The 13,780-nt window shown below is 37.9% G+C and overlaps 1 protein-coding gene across 1 annotated transcript in view; it reads right to left on the bottom strand.

The window, feature by feature from the left end:
* Window positions 1-6,004: 6,004 nt before the first annotated feature.
* LOC121431735 (long-chain-fatty-acid--CoA ligase 5-like) overlaps window positions 6,005-13,780 on the bottom strand; it is a 44,800-nt gene continuing 37,024 nt past the window's right edge. Inside the window, exons 12-19 of the mRNA XM_041629423.1 lie at window positions 13,584-13,669; window positions 11,924-11,978; window positions 11,212-11,307; window positions 10,174-10,335; window positions 9,213-9,329; window positions 8,790-8,933; window positions 7,803-7,904; window positions 6,005-6,309 (exon numbers count right to left, since the gene is read on the bottom strand). Coding sequence (XP_041485357.1) covers window positions 6,100-6,309; window positions 7,803-7,904; window positions 8,790-8,933; window positions 9,213-9,329; window positions 10,174-10,335; window positions 11,212-11,307; window positions 11,924-11,978; window positions 13,584-13,669 — 972 coding nt within the window. The 3' untranslated portion in view covers window positions 6,005-6,099. The remainder of the gene's footprint in view (window positions 6,310-7,802; window positions 7,905-8,789; window positions 8,934-9,212; window positions 9,330-10,173; window positions 10,336-11,211; window positions 11,308-11,923; window positions 11,979-13,583; window positions 13,670-13,780) is intronic.

Genomic DNA, 13,780 nt, shown 5'->3' with positions numbered 1-13,780 from the left:
GGGTGGACTTGTCCTATAAATAGACACTTTCCCAAACTATTTTTTGTTGTTCTTTTATTGCGCATTTCATAAAACAGATCACGCTTAAAGAGTTTTGTGTAAAAATATACACCTTCTAAAATAATGAGTGTCATGTTATTTTATATGAACAGTAGTTGTATAAGCACCGTAGAAACAAAACAACAACATCTATTTTACTCTACTTTATATCTGATTGACCCCCTTATAGGTGAACTGTCCACGAGACGTGATTGGTCGAGAGTTTCTCCAGTGGGCGTGATCAAAGACAGCGAACATGACCCAATCAATGAGGAGGGTATTACATAACTCGATCCTTCGTCTCCGCCTCTCACCACGCGAATGGAGAAGCAGGGGAAGGGGCTCGGGCAGTTAGGCGGGGTGAGACTGGGAGACAAAAGACCACGTTACGTAATAGACTTCAATGATTGGTCATTTTTTGTCTCTGGGCATGCCGCACTCATCAAAGCAACTCTTGACCAATGGAGACTCAATGAAGTGCTCTATTTGATTAGTTTACTGGGTGTGTCAAATGAATTTATCGAATGCTGTAATCAATCTTTAATAATATTCGGATATCTGACGGGTAACTGAAAAACACGTTTTTTATTCAACACATCTCGTTTTGAGGTAGACATATCATTCTTCTTGTTCTATCGGTTTGAAATCGGTGTTAACACAGCTTGCATTTGTACTTGATGTTTTTAACAAAATTGAAACATTAATTGAACCCTTTATTCTATTATACAAGGTACCATTCATATAAGTTTGCTTATCAATACGATCATAATATATGTTTTCTGAACAATGATCATAATGAAAACCCCCACTCTCATTCTACTCTTGGTCCATTATTTCTCACAAAATAATGACTACTAAATTTCTCAACAATAATTCGTCAAGATTCCTTAAAGTTTATTTACAAACATTCAAACAATGTTTTTTTTTAATGGAACATACAATGGCAATGAATAGAACATATCAAGTAAACGAGTCAAGAAAAAGTTTTTGTAACGATATCCTTTTAAGTTACTTTAATTTTGCAACCATTCTGAAAAAATAAAGATTTCAGGGAAGTGATTACGTAATTATTCACATACTTCACAGATTATCATGTACATTGAATTCCAATTGTATGAACAAATATTGTACAGACATTGTATACCTAGAGTTTTAATATAACATTTCCTCTCCCCGACGGATTTATATTTTTCACAAGGATTCATATTTTGCCCGAAGCGCGCAGCGCTGAGGGAAAATAAAAAAATCTCTCCCGAGGAAAAAATAAAGCTTCGGAGGGGAGTTGAAATGTTATTTATTAAAGAAATAGACCAGGCAATATCTGTTGTATTATATATTGTAAGCAGCGAGTGAAGTCACCTTAGTGAATATAACGCCGAAATTGACAATGCAACGCAGTTATATTCACTGAGGTGACGTCAGAACTTAAAATATAACAAATGCAATCCTCGCAGCTATGGTCATGTGAAGGCGTATTGACTAATCACTGATTTGAATCTACATAACCTATGTAACATTAATAAGGACGTTCCACAATTATATTTGTGCGCATTATGACCTGTGCATATTTTACACACTGTGCGCTGACGTCACAATAGATGAAGGATATAGACTGTTTCAACTTGCACGCTCATGTAATATTCGGAAAATCGCACTCATAAACATTGAATATTTGTATAATTACAATAAGTCGTACAGAATGATCAAAAGTACAATCAATCGTTTATACTTGTGTTACGGGAGAACGGAACCCTGATAAACAATGTTCAATATTTACGTTAGAAATAACACCGCAGTTAACATCGGTGTTGTATACTTGGTTAATTAATAACACCGGTGCTAATTGTTTGGTGCAAATATTAACACCTTAAAATCATTTGTGTAAATAATAATACCAGTGTTAAAACTGTTGTGCTATTCATAACACCGATGTTAAATCTTTGGTGTAAAAACAACACCGAAGCTATATAACTTTGGTCTGAATAATAAAGCCTGTGTTAAATCCTTCGTGTAGGTAATGTCATCGGTAGTAAATATTTGGTGTTAAATGACTCCATAATTAGAGCTATGGCGTTAGAAATAACACTGGTGGTAATAACAGCCGTGTTAAATAATTGATGTTAGTAATAACGCCGCCTCTGTGGATTATAAAAGCTATATATGGTTGCCATTATACGCTCCTTATTTTTCAATCTCTAGGGTGTAATTCTAACACCTCGAGGTCTGGTCCTCTTGGGAAACCACTTTGTGTCAATTTCATCAATACAATGAGTTACGGTAGTAAGGCAGTAAATACCCGTATGGCACTTAAACATATAATAGCTATTTGTTCATGGTATATTATATTTCTGCGAGGAAATAGTAACGGTGCGTTCACAGTGCGTCGATGCACTGGTCGATCATCAGCCTATACAGTTGAATATGAATATTATATCGCCCTGAGTTAATAAGCTGCGTCTGAGAAAAAATGTATATATATGAATATATATAATAATTTTATAGAACAGATTGTTTGTTTACTGTATTTCACATTTCAAAATATCTTTAAACCTGTTTTGAGGTGACCGCGCGAAATACATGAATTAAGGCGAAATCTTGACTGATTTCCGAACCGAAAGACCGGATCCCAGATTAAATAGTGTTGGGCTTGACATAAAGTATCAAAGGGCCTTTTCACACGTGAATTTTGAATCATCATTGTAATAATGATTGCAATTCGTCTTTAGAATCATCGGATCTTTCACACGCTCACTCGAAAACTGTGATTTGAATTCGAATTCCCGAGCGAAGGCGGTATGTGCCCTTGGTGACTTGTCAATCAAAGCACTACATGGCAAATAAAAACTACGATGAGTGCATGACAATTGTATTATCTACGGAAGTGCTTGAAAGGTCACGTAAGCTCCGCCCCCTAAAAGATGTTTTGGAAGTCACGCCTTTCACACGTCAAATTCGTAATTTGAGTGAAACTTGATTGGAATTCACCTCGGGAGTAGAATTTGATTTCGTGATTGTGATTAGCGTTCATGATTCTAATCATGTTCTAGTTTGGTTTGACACATACTAAAAATTCGTCATGAGCTTTATTTTTCACTGGAATCATCATTCAAATTACGAATTTTACCGTGTGAAAGGGCGGGAAGTGTTATGTTAGGTCTATCAAATTACGTGAAGTAGAAATATATACAGATTAGTATACAAAGGCACGATATTTATATTTTAAAGGGTTTTATAAATGAAGAATACCAAACAAGAAACGATAGTGTGATATAAACCTGAATCAGTAAATGATACTTGAATACATTTACAAATTTATATATTTGTATTTCATGATAGTGAATTCCCCTTAAAAGCAGGGAGGGATTTGAATGATGGAAACGTTTGCTAAAATATAGACATGCAGTATCTTGTTTGAATTGTACACTGAAATGTACTCTTGTGGAAATTTGAACAAATAATAATAGCTATTTTTTATAAAGCGCTTTTCCCAAAATGGCAGAAAGCGCTTTACAGCATATCATTAACCCGGTCATCGGATACTTGCAAGCCCGCATACAGTGTATGCACCTTCTCCACTCCCTGGGGAGCATTCCTACAAGAGTTCCAAGACTCGATTGCTAGGCATACTACATTGGCTTTCGCATCTTACCGGGTACCCATTTAGCACCTGGGTTGAGAGTGGCAAAGTGAGGATTAACGCCTTGCCAAAGGACGCTAGACCGCGGTGTGATTCGAACACACAACCCTCTGTTTTCAAGGTGAGAGTCAGAACCACTACACCACGGCTCTTCCAAAGTACCACACACCACGGGTGGGTCCATATACTCTTCAAATACTGGTCCCTTTTAATTAATACCAATGTCTCCATATTTCACACATTGGAAACCGGATTAAGATGTGTACCAAAATGTAAACAAACTAATGATGAATACAAAAACTGTTATTTTGGTCTCGCATTATTTTTATTTCATTACACAGTATTTATTACCTCTTACCCTAAAAACATAACTACATTGCTCTTCATTGACTAATTCTTCTGGTGCTAGTCCTCCCTTTTATGTAACAAGTGGAATGCCTCTGGCCGTCTCACCTGCATCACGCGGTTCAATATAGCAGCAGTGCTGACTTTGAATACTACTCTAACTCGCACAAGATGTTCAGTGATACATGGTTACTCTTATGTCCACTTTTTATGAACTAGACCAATAAACTTACAGAGAGATGATGGTTATTCAACAAAAAACCCCAACATGGCCAAAGTTCATTGACCTTACATGACCTTGATCATGTGACCTGAAACTCGAACAGGATGTTCAGTGATGCTTGATTACTCTTATGTACAAGTTTCATGAATCAGATCCATAAACTTTCAAAGTTTTGATGGTAATTCAACTGATACACCCACTTCGGCCAAAGTTCATTGACCTTTGACCTTGGTCATGTGACCTGACACGCGCACAGGATGTTCAGTGATATTTGATTACTCATATGTCCAAGTTTAATGAACTAGACTAATAAACTTTCAAAGTTATGATGGTAATTCAACAGATACCCCCGATTTGGCCAAAGTTCATTGACCCTAAATGACCTTTGACCTTAATCATGAGACCTGAAACTTGCACAAAATATTCAGTGATGCTTGATTACTATTATGTCCAAGTTTCATGAATCAGATCCATAAACTTTCAAAGTTATGATGGGAATTCAACAGATATCCCCAATTCGGCCAAAGTTCATTGACCCTAAATGACCTTTGACCTTGGTCATGTGACGTGAAACTCATGCAGGATATTCAGTGATACTTGATTAACCTTATGTCCAAGTTTCATGAACTAGGTCCATATATTTTCTAAGTTATGATGACATTTCAAAAACTTAACCTCAGGTTAAGATTTCAATGTTGATTCCTCCAACATGGTCTAAGTTCATTGACCCTAAATGACCTTTGACCTTGGTCATGTGACATGAAACTTTAATAGGATGTTCAGTAATACTTGATTAACCTTATGGCCAAGTTTCATGAACTAGGTCCATATACTTTCTAAGTTATGATGTGATTTCAAAAACTTAACCTCAGGTTAAGATTTGATGTTGACGCCGCCGCCGCCGCCGCCGCCGTCGCCACCGCCGTCGGAAAAGCGGCGCCTATAGTCTCACTCTGCTTCGCAGGTGAGACCTCCCTTTTATGTAATAAAATGAGGTACGGACAAAACCTGATATTATTTCAGTTATATTTTCATTTTAAACCAACTCCCATTGCAGCACATAAGCAGACAAAAAAATATCCGTTATCAATATTCACTGTACTCATTAAAACTTTTGCATTGTATTGTTGCATATTTCTTACTTCATTGACTTTGGTAAACTTTTAAACATTATTATTGTTTTCATTCAGCTGTCTATAAATTTGTTAAACTGTCTCTTTCGACTGGTCTATAATCCTTTTGACCATATTTACATTTGTATATCTACAAAAAAATATACACTTGTACACTTAAGGCTATTTTCATATCACCATTTGTATAGTCACCTCCCTCCTCCCCTCTCTCTCTCTCTCTCACACACACGCGCACCCTCACCCACACTCACATAAACACCCACCCACACGCATATATGAAAGAAGCACACAATAATGCATCACAAATCATCTCTCTAATGCTCTCCCCTCTTTCTTTCTTTCTTTCTCTCTCTCCCTCTCTCCCCACCTCTCTCTAAATTGTTCACATGTCAGCTGCCTACTCACTACTCACCTCTTTAATTCTCTCTCTCCCTCTCTCTCTGTTTTTGTCTCTCTCCTGTCTACCCCTCCTATTTCCCCTTCCCTATATGTCCGTCTGCATGTCTGTATCTCCATCTCTATCTCCCTCTCTACATCTGTCTCTCTCCTATCTCCCCCTCTCCCTTCCTCCATCTACCCCTCTCCCTTCCTCGATCTCAACCCCTCTCTCAACTATTCTTAATGTCTATCTACCCCCCCCCCCTCCTCTCTCTCTCTCCAATACTGCATTTAACTCTGGCACAAAACACAAACACACCAACAAGTCGCGCACGCGCAACAGATCATTCAAGAGTGGTGTACATATCTCTGATCTCGTCTCCGAACGCCTTGGCGATATCTGGTCTCTTGTTTTTGAGAGATGGTGTTAGTAAACCATTCTGTTCTGTGAAGGGTTCATCATGGAGCCGTATATCCTTCATTTCCTCGAAACCAAGGAGACCTTTTCTCCTTCCGTACTCCTGGAGCCATGCAAGGAGCGCATCTTTCGCTTTCTGTTTGAATGAGGAAGAAGCACACCAAAATAAAAAAGAAGAATTGTAGAATCTCCTCATAGGATGGTGTTTGTCGTAAGTCCTTAGATGTAAAATAGGTTTCACAACTTTCAATTCTTAAATATCAAACTACATGTTGGTCTTGATGTAAATAGGGAAGACTTTGCATCTTTCTAAACGGGAAGGTTTAAAGTTGCAACATAAAAACAGGCCCTAGCAGTGATTTTGTCATCATCGTCTAATATATTTGGAGGCAGACCGTTTTGGCGGTTGATGACGATAGGACAGGTTTGGGAGAATGGGTCATTCATATGTCAATTCCGTAGCGGGCCTCCAATGAATTTAACGTAGAAACTTAAAGGGGAATGAAACCTTTGGAACAAATAAGCTTGTGTTGAAACAGAAAAATCAAAGAATAAGAACAAAGAAAGTTTGAGAAAAATCGGACAGATTATGAGAAAGTTATGAGCATTTGAATATTGCAATCACTAATGTCATAGAGATCTTCCCATTGGCAATGCGACAAGGATGTGTGATGTCATACATGTATGTGAACAACTTTCCCTTAGATGGACTCTAAAATAATCCCCAAAATGTCTCTATTTGCTTTTTCTTAGGTGATACAAACTCTTTATCCATGATGTATTTTTAAAAATCTGTATTACATGCCCTCCTCTAGAAAGAACACATGATCTACTGATAAATGTGATAAAAGAGGCAGTTTAAGTGAAATATATACTAAAGTAATGGGTAGAGTTGTTCACAAGTGACATCACACATCTTTGTCGCATTGCCAATATGAGGATCTCCATGGCATTAGTGATCACAATGTTCAAATGCTCATAACTTTCTCATTATTTGTCCGATTTTTCTCAAACTTTCGTTGATCTGTTTTTTAGATTTATCTGTTTTGACACAAGCCTACGTGTTCAAAGGTTTCATTCTCCTTTAACAGTTAAGGTACAGCCACACCCTGTTTTCAAAATTTTTTATTATGCACATGCAAAAGAATCGAACGTGTTATTAATTTGAATTGAAACTGAAATAATTTACCTCAGCAAATATCAAGTAACAACATATCACTATTCATTAAGAAACCGTTTGACCTGGAGAATGATGAAGCCATAGGGCTTTTAAAATTGGTCGTGCCTTGCGAATATTAGGCCCCTTTCACAATTGGTGATGCGACAGCTTACAACCATTGCGATTCTGGTCGGTTGTAGGCAGTAGTACCACCAACTGTGAAAGGGACTTTAGCGACGTTGCAATCGCGTGCAAAATATCATGTCACTAAATGGGGGCAAACAGTACATAGACCAAACGTGATATCTTCATCTGCAAAATCTCTATGAACGGTTACACTAACCATCCTCGTGTCCAAAATACAGTACAGGTTCGGACAGAGAGTAACGACGATTATATAAATCAGTAATTTCCTACAATTACTTTAAGATTATTAAATTCATAACTAGGAAATCAGTATAGTATTTTACCTCGTTTTGACAAATTTCAGAGAATGAGCCCTTCACCCCAGCCTTAGCTGCGAATGCAGGAAATGATTCTGGATCAGGAACCACGATACCAACAAGATTAGCCTATAAAACAAAGGACAATGGTTTTATTATCTAGACGAATATTTTCTGAATCAGCATATTAGAAATTATCAAACGTGTTCTAAACAAGACCTAGCAGAGATAAAGTAAGTTATCATTAATAACAAGATCATCATCTTCATCACCACCACTACCATCATCATCATCATCATCATCATTATCATCATTATCATCATCACAACCACTACCATCATCATCATCATCATCAAAATCATTATCATCATCACCACCACTACCATCATCATCATCATCATCGTCATCACCACCACTACCATCATCATCACCATCATCATCACAATCACCATCATCATCATAAAAAAAAAATAATATAGGATTTGTATAGTGCACGTATCCACCTTGCTAGGTGCTCAAGGCGCTCCTTTATTACCCCGGCTAAGATCGTCTAGCGATTCTTGTGCGCACAGCTTTTTGAGGAATTTCTTCCTGCCGGTACCCATTTACCTCACCTGGGTCGAGTGCAGCACAGTGTGGATAAATCATCATCACCACCACCACCACTACCATCATCATCATCACGGCCATCACCATCACCATCATCATCATCATCATCATTATCATTACCATCATCATCATCATTATCATCATCAACATCATTATCATCATCACCATCATCATCATCATCATCATTATCATCAATATCATCATCATCATCATCATCATCATCATCATCATCATCATCATCATCATCATCATTACCATCATCATCATCATCATCATCATCATCATCATTATCATCATTATCATCATCATTATCATCATCACCACCATCATCATCATCATCATCATCATCACCATTATCATCATCGTCATCATCATCATCATCATCATCATCAACACTCTTCTCACCTTAGTGCTGTCCCCATAGACAAAGACTTGTTGGATCAGTGGGTTCCTAACTAATGTATTCTCAATCTTTTCTGGAGCAATGTAAACACCCTGAGCCATCTTGAAGATGTGTTTCTTCCTGTCTATCAGTTTGAGTGTCCCAGTCTGTTAAATCATTTTCGAGAAATAATGAAGAAAGGAGGTGGTTACAGCCAATGGATACAGACATTAATCATAAACATCATATTCAATCAAATAATTCAATCATGAATAAGGCCTGAAAGGGTAAATGAATATATAACTAGCTATTTAATATGCGATTGACTGAAAACATAACAGCATGAATAAAGACAAACTGAATGAATGAATCAAACCACGATGGAGATGATAAAGAACTATGAATTAATTACATAATCAATTGAATAAAACAATAATATTTCATACTTCTGTCCATTCTCCTATATCGCCGGAGTGCATCCAACCATCATCATCTATAGCTTCAGCTGTTAACTCTGGGTTGTCAAGGTAACCATCAAATACATTCTCTCCTTTCACACAGATCTGAAAAAAAGGTATCGTTCGTACCACACATTAGATAATTGATCACCAATTTGCAGACATAGCAGGAACCGCGGAACAGTTTTGATAGACCATGCAAAAAATCACAATTAAATGGTCATTTTTACGTTTTTGTATACGGTTTTGGAAAAAAAAGTTTCCGTGGTCCCTGAATTGGACGTGTTAAATAGTAGGGACACTAACGATGTATCACATACATACTTGAGTGAAATATTCCGTGTGCAACTACAGTTTCCTGGGTAGCTAGCACGCAGAGTCATCTTCATCATCATCTTTAAGATCATGATAATTGTATTAAAGAACATATCCTCATCGTCATCATCACATCAACAAGGTATTCGTAATCCTCATCAAATATTACCATGATCCCTCATCATTATCATCATTATCGGCACCATCAACAATATTGCCATAACTTCCAACACCGGTCCACAACAACCACTAACACCACCACAACACCGCCACCACTACCACCACCACCACCATCACCACCACTACCACCACCACCACTGCTACCACCACTACCGCCACCACCACTACCACCACCACCACTACTACCATCACCACCACCACCACCACCACTACTACCATCACCACTACCGCCACCACCACTACCACCATCAAAACCATCACTACCACCACCACCACCACCACCAAAACCACCACCATCACCACCACCACCAAAACCATCACTCCCAAAGCAACTAACATCATCTCTACTGCCATCGTCAGTTCCTCATCCCTCCCCCTCTCCATTATTTTCCTCATCAACCCTGAAGAACTGCAACCAGAATCGTATAAACTACCCCCTCTTCAATTTTTATACCTCTCCTTTGTTATCCGCCGCATAGTAGTCCAACTCTGGTACATCGACGAGTTTGACCTCCATCCCAGCCCCGGGAGGCCCGATATGACCGTTTGTCATATCACACGGGAGGGTATGTGAAATACAGCTTGTCGTCTCTGTCTGACCGTAGGCTTGCACGAACTGTAAATAAAACCAGGTGACTTCAATGATCACGAAATAAAAGTTTTAAATCTAGAACAGATATCTATTAAGGGACTGACTGCTATCAGTCCTCTCTGTGAGACACTGGCGTAAATCCTTGCGTCACACCTGTTGTTCTATTGTTCCATCCCCCTGAACAATAGGTGTGACGCAAGGATTTACGCCAGTGCTGTGAGAATAGGTAAAGATATTAGAATAAAAAGGAGGATCAAATATACTCTATGGGAAGGGCGAAGGCCCTCAGGCACGAGCCCAGCGTAAACTATCAGAGATCGACCAGACAGAGCCATAAACCATAAAAACAACAACAACACCAGCAATTATTTCAATGAGGAATTCCATCATAGCATCTTGAACTTGTTCATGAAATTGACAAGTGATTTTCACTTGCAACTCTTCCTGGAATCCCAGCGGAGCAAATTTGTCAGTCAGTTTCCTGAAACACTTTTCTTTGTTGTACAAAAGAAGAATCCCCTTTCTATCTTTTTACCTCTCTATATTGAGTACAGTTGAAAGAGTGTAACTGCAGATGATGAATAGAATATGATATCACATTTTTCCTTTCTGAGTATTTCGTTAGAGAGGCTTCAATAAATAAATAAATTCAATTCAAATAAACATTTATTTTATTCCATTTCATTACATTTTTCGTAAACATAAATTCATACATAAATCAATTTGTTATGAAAAATATAAATATGTACATGTAGGGTTTTAAGAAGAAGGCGTATACCCTAAAGCTGAGACAATACAACAAACAATACAAAGGAAATGGCAGAGAAAAGAAGAGAAGGAAAAAGAAGAAAATAAAGAATATAATAATATGCTGTTTTAAATTGTTGACATATCCCTTACCATGCAGCCAAAAGCACACCGGAGGAAGGTGATAACCTCTCCAGATATCGGGGCACCACCTGTGTACAACTGCCGAATCCGTCCACCTAGAATATCCTAAATGATCCGAAATATACCATTCGTTCAGTGATACTATAAAGCATATTTCGAAGAACAAAAATCTAATGCAAAGTCTGTTTCTACCCCCAAATTCATTACCGTATCATTATTTTTCTTCTTACTGATTTAAATCAATTAATGCCATGTTGTTTATGATCGGAATAAGGTAGCTAACAAACAATATAAAACAAAAAGTCGAAAATCAAGAAACAAGAAAATAAATCATATGAGAGAACATCTGATACCAAATATTTTCTTATGTGCATTATTTTATCAGAAACCAACAAAGAGCTTTAAACAAAAATAAGTATTTCTAGGGCTTTGTTTATAGATTTACAGCCAAATTCGAATTTCATACATGAATTGCATAATTAATTGAAAAAATAAAGTTGAATAATTTTGGAATGAACAAATATACAATCTTGTTGACTATGTTATGTGGGTGACGTACTTGTCGAGTTTGGTAGCGATCGCACAGTAAAAAGCCGAGATCTTCGGGGAAAGGGGATCTTTCCAGCCAGATGAAAGAGTCTTTTAAACACCATAAAAAGGAACAAATCATTCTAAATAAATCCTAGATGGGCACCTCCCTATCCACTTCGTAGTTACTTACCTGAATCTTTTTAAAGACTAGTTTGTCCCAGATTGTATCTCGGCTCAGCGTACCCCTTTGATAAAGGAAGAAAATTCAAGACGGTATTTTCTTCTTTTAGTGAAATCATGATTTAATGAAATTTCCATTGACCGAATAACATCTTCAAAAATGTGAGTTAGGTTTAATAACACTATGACTAAAATTGATTTTATTTCCTTCGAGGCATTTATTACTTATGTATATCGTATGTTGAACGTTGTGGCCCGGGTTGTGGCCCAGTGGATTAGTCTTCGGACTTTGAAACAGAGAGTTGTGGGTTCGAATCCCAGCCATGGCGTAATTTCGTTCAGCAAGAAATTTGTCCACATTGTGCTGCACTCAAAGTGACTAAGGTGAGGTGAATGGGTACTTGGCAGGAATTTATTCATTGCAATGCCACCGCGCTGTAAAAGGCTGCGGGGCTAAAGCCAGGGTAAAATATCCAATTAAGCGCATAGGGACGCATTTGGCAGTGATATGCGCTATATAAGCATGTTGGTATTATTATCATTATCATAGTTAACTAGAAAAAGGAAAAACTACATAACAATTAATCTTGTGTTTTGTGTTTAGGAACATGCAATTTTCACGTACGAAGATGTTCGTTAAGGGGGTATCTCACTGGGCTTGAAACTAGTTCGCGACTAGTTCGCGACTACAAATTTTGCTAGTTGCAGAGACGTCTCCGCGACATCTCTGAGACGTCTCATGAAAATTACAGAGTCTCCGAGGAGTCGCAAGAAGATTAAACATGTTTAATATTTTTGGAGACTGTTTCTAGTCTCCGCGACGTCTCCGAGAAGTCTCCATCAGTTGCTGCGACGTCTCGGAGACTAATGATATCTGCGACTGCTGAGACGTCGCCGCGATGTCTCCGCGATGTCTCAGAGACGTCTCAGAGACATCGCGAAGACCTGCTGGAGACCAAAAAAAATTATAATACATTGCGGAGACGTCTCCGCGACACTTCTTCACACTGTTTGACCCACTTCAGAAACCACGTGACTGAACGCGTGCTGATATCCCTCCTCCTGCTCCAAGTCAGGTGTATGATCTTTCAAACGTTCCATCGAGACGTCTCCTTGGTGAGAGCGCAAGCCATTTTTGTCTCCGAGACGTCTCCGCGACTGCAGCGACTGATAAGTTGGAGACTGTCGCGGCGACGTCTCCGTTGGTGAGATAGGGCCTTTAGTCCGAAAGTGAAGGGGGTTCATTAATCCCAACATCCGTAGCATGGTTCCAAAGGTTCGATAATCCGAAAAATAATTCGGATTTGTTATTCTAAAAGTTTGTTTTTACTGAAGGTTTGTCAGCCTGAAAATGAAATTAGGTTTGTTATCTGAATGTTCCATAGACTGAAAATGAAATTTCTATTCTTTGGAATAACAAATATTCATATTAACGAATCTTCTGATTGTAATTTCTGAATCTCGAACTTTTGGAATGACGAACCTTCGGAATAGCGAAATTCCACTCCCCAAACAGACCTTACCAAAACAATACCAAATCTATAGGGTTACATAAATCTAATTATGTAATTTGCCGATTTACTAATTTGAATATCATTTTTTCTCATGCGTTTCGTGATTTCAATGAAGTAACATATTGGAACATATAAGAAAATCTAATGTGCACTTACTGTTCTAGATCTTTCATCTTTTGATTGAGAGCGTAGTTGAAAACTGCTTTTTTGATGGCGCTGCCATTATCAACAGATGTCCGTATCTGAAAAAAATAATGCGTATTAGATTAAAAAAAAACCCTTTTTATTACTGTTTTTTCTTGTTCTTTTTCTGGCCTTTAAAGCCGCATGATACACTTCGCATGATATTACGT

The sequence above is a fragment of the Lytechinus variegatus genome, chromosome 18 (assembly GCF_018143015.1).
Source record: "Lytechinus variegatus isolate NC3 chromosome 18, Lvar_3.0, whole genome shotgun sequence".
NCBI classification, from domain to species: Eukaryota; Metazoa; Echinodermata; class Echinoidea; order Temnopleuroida; family Toxopneustidae; genus Lytechinus; species Lytechinus variegatus.
Note: the sequence above shows the minus strand (reverse complement) of the source record. Positions and strands in the feature narration are given on the sequence as shown.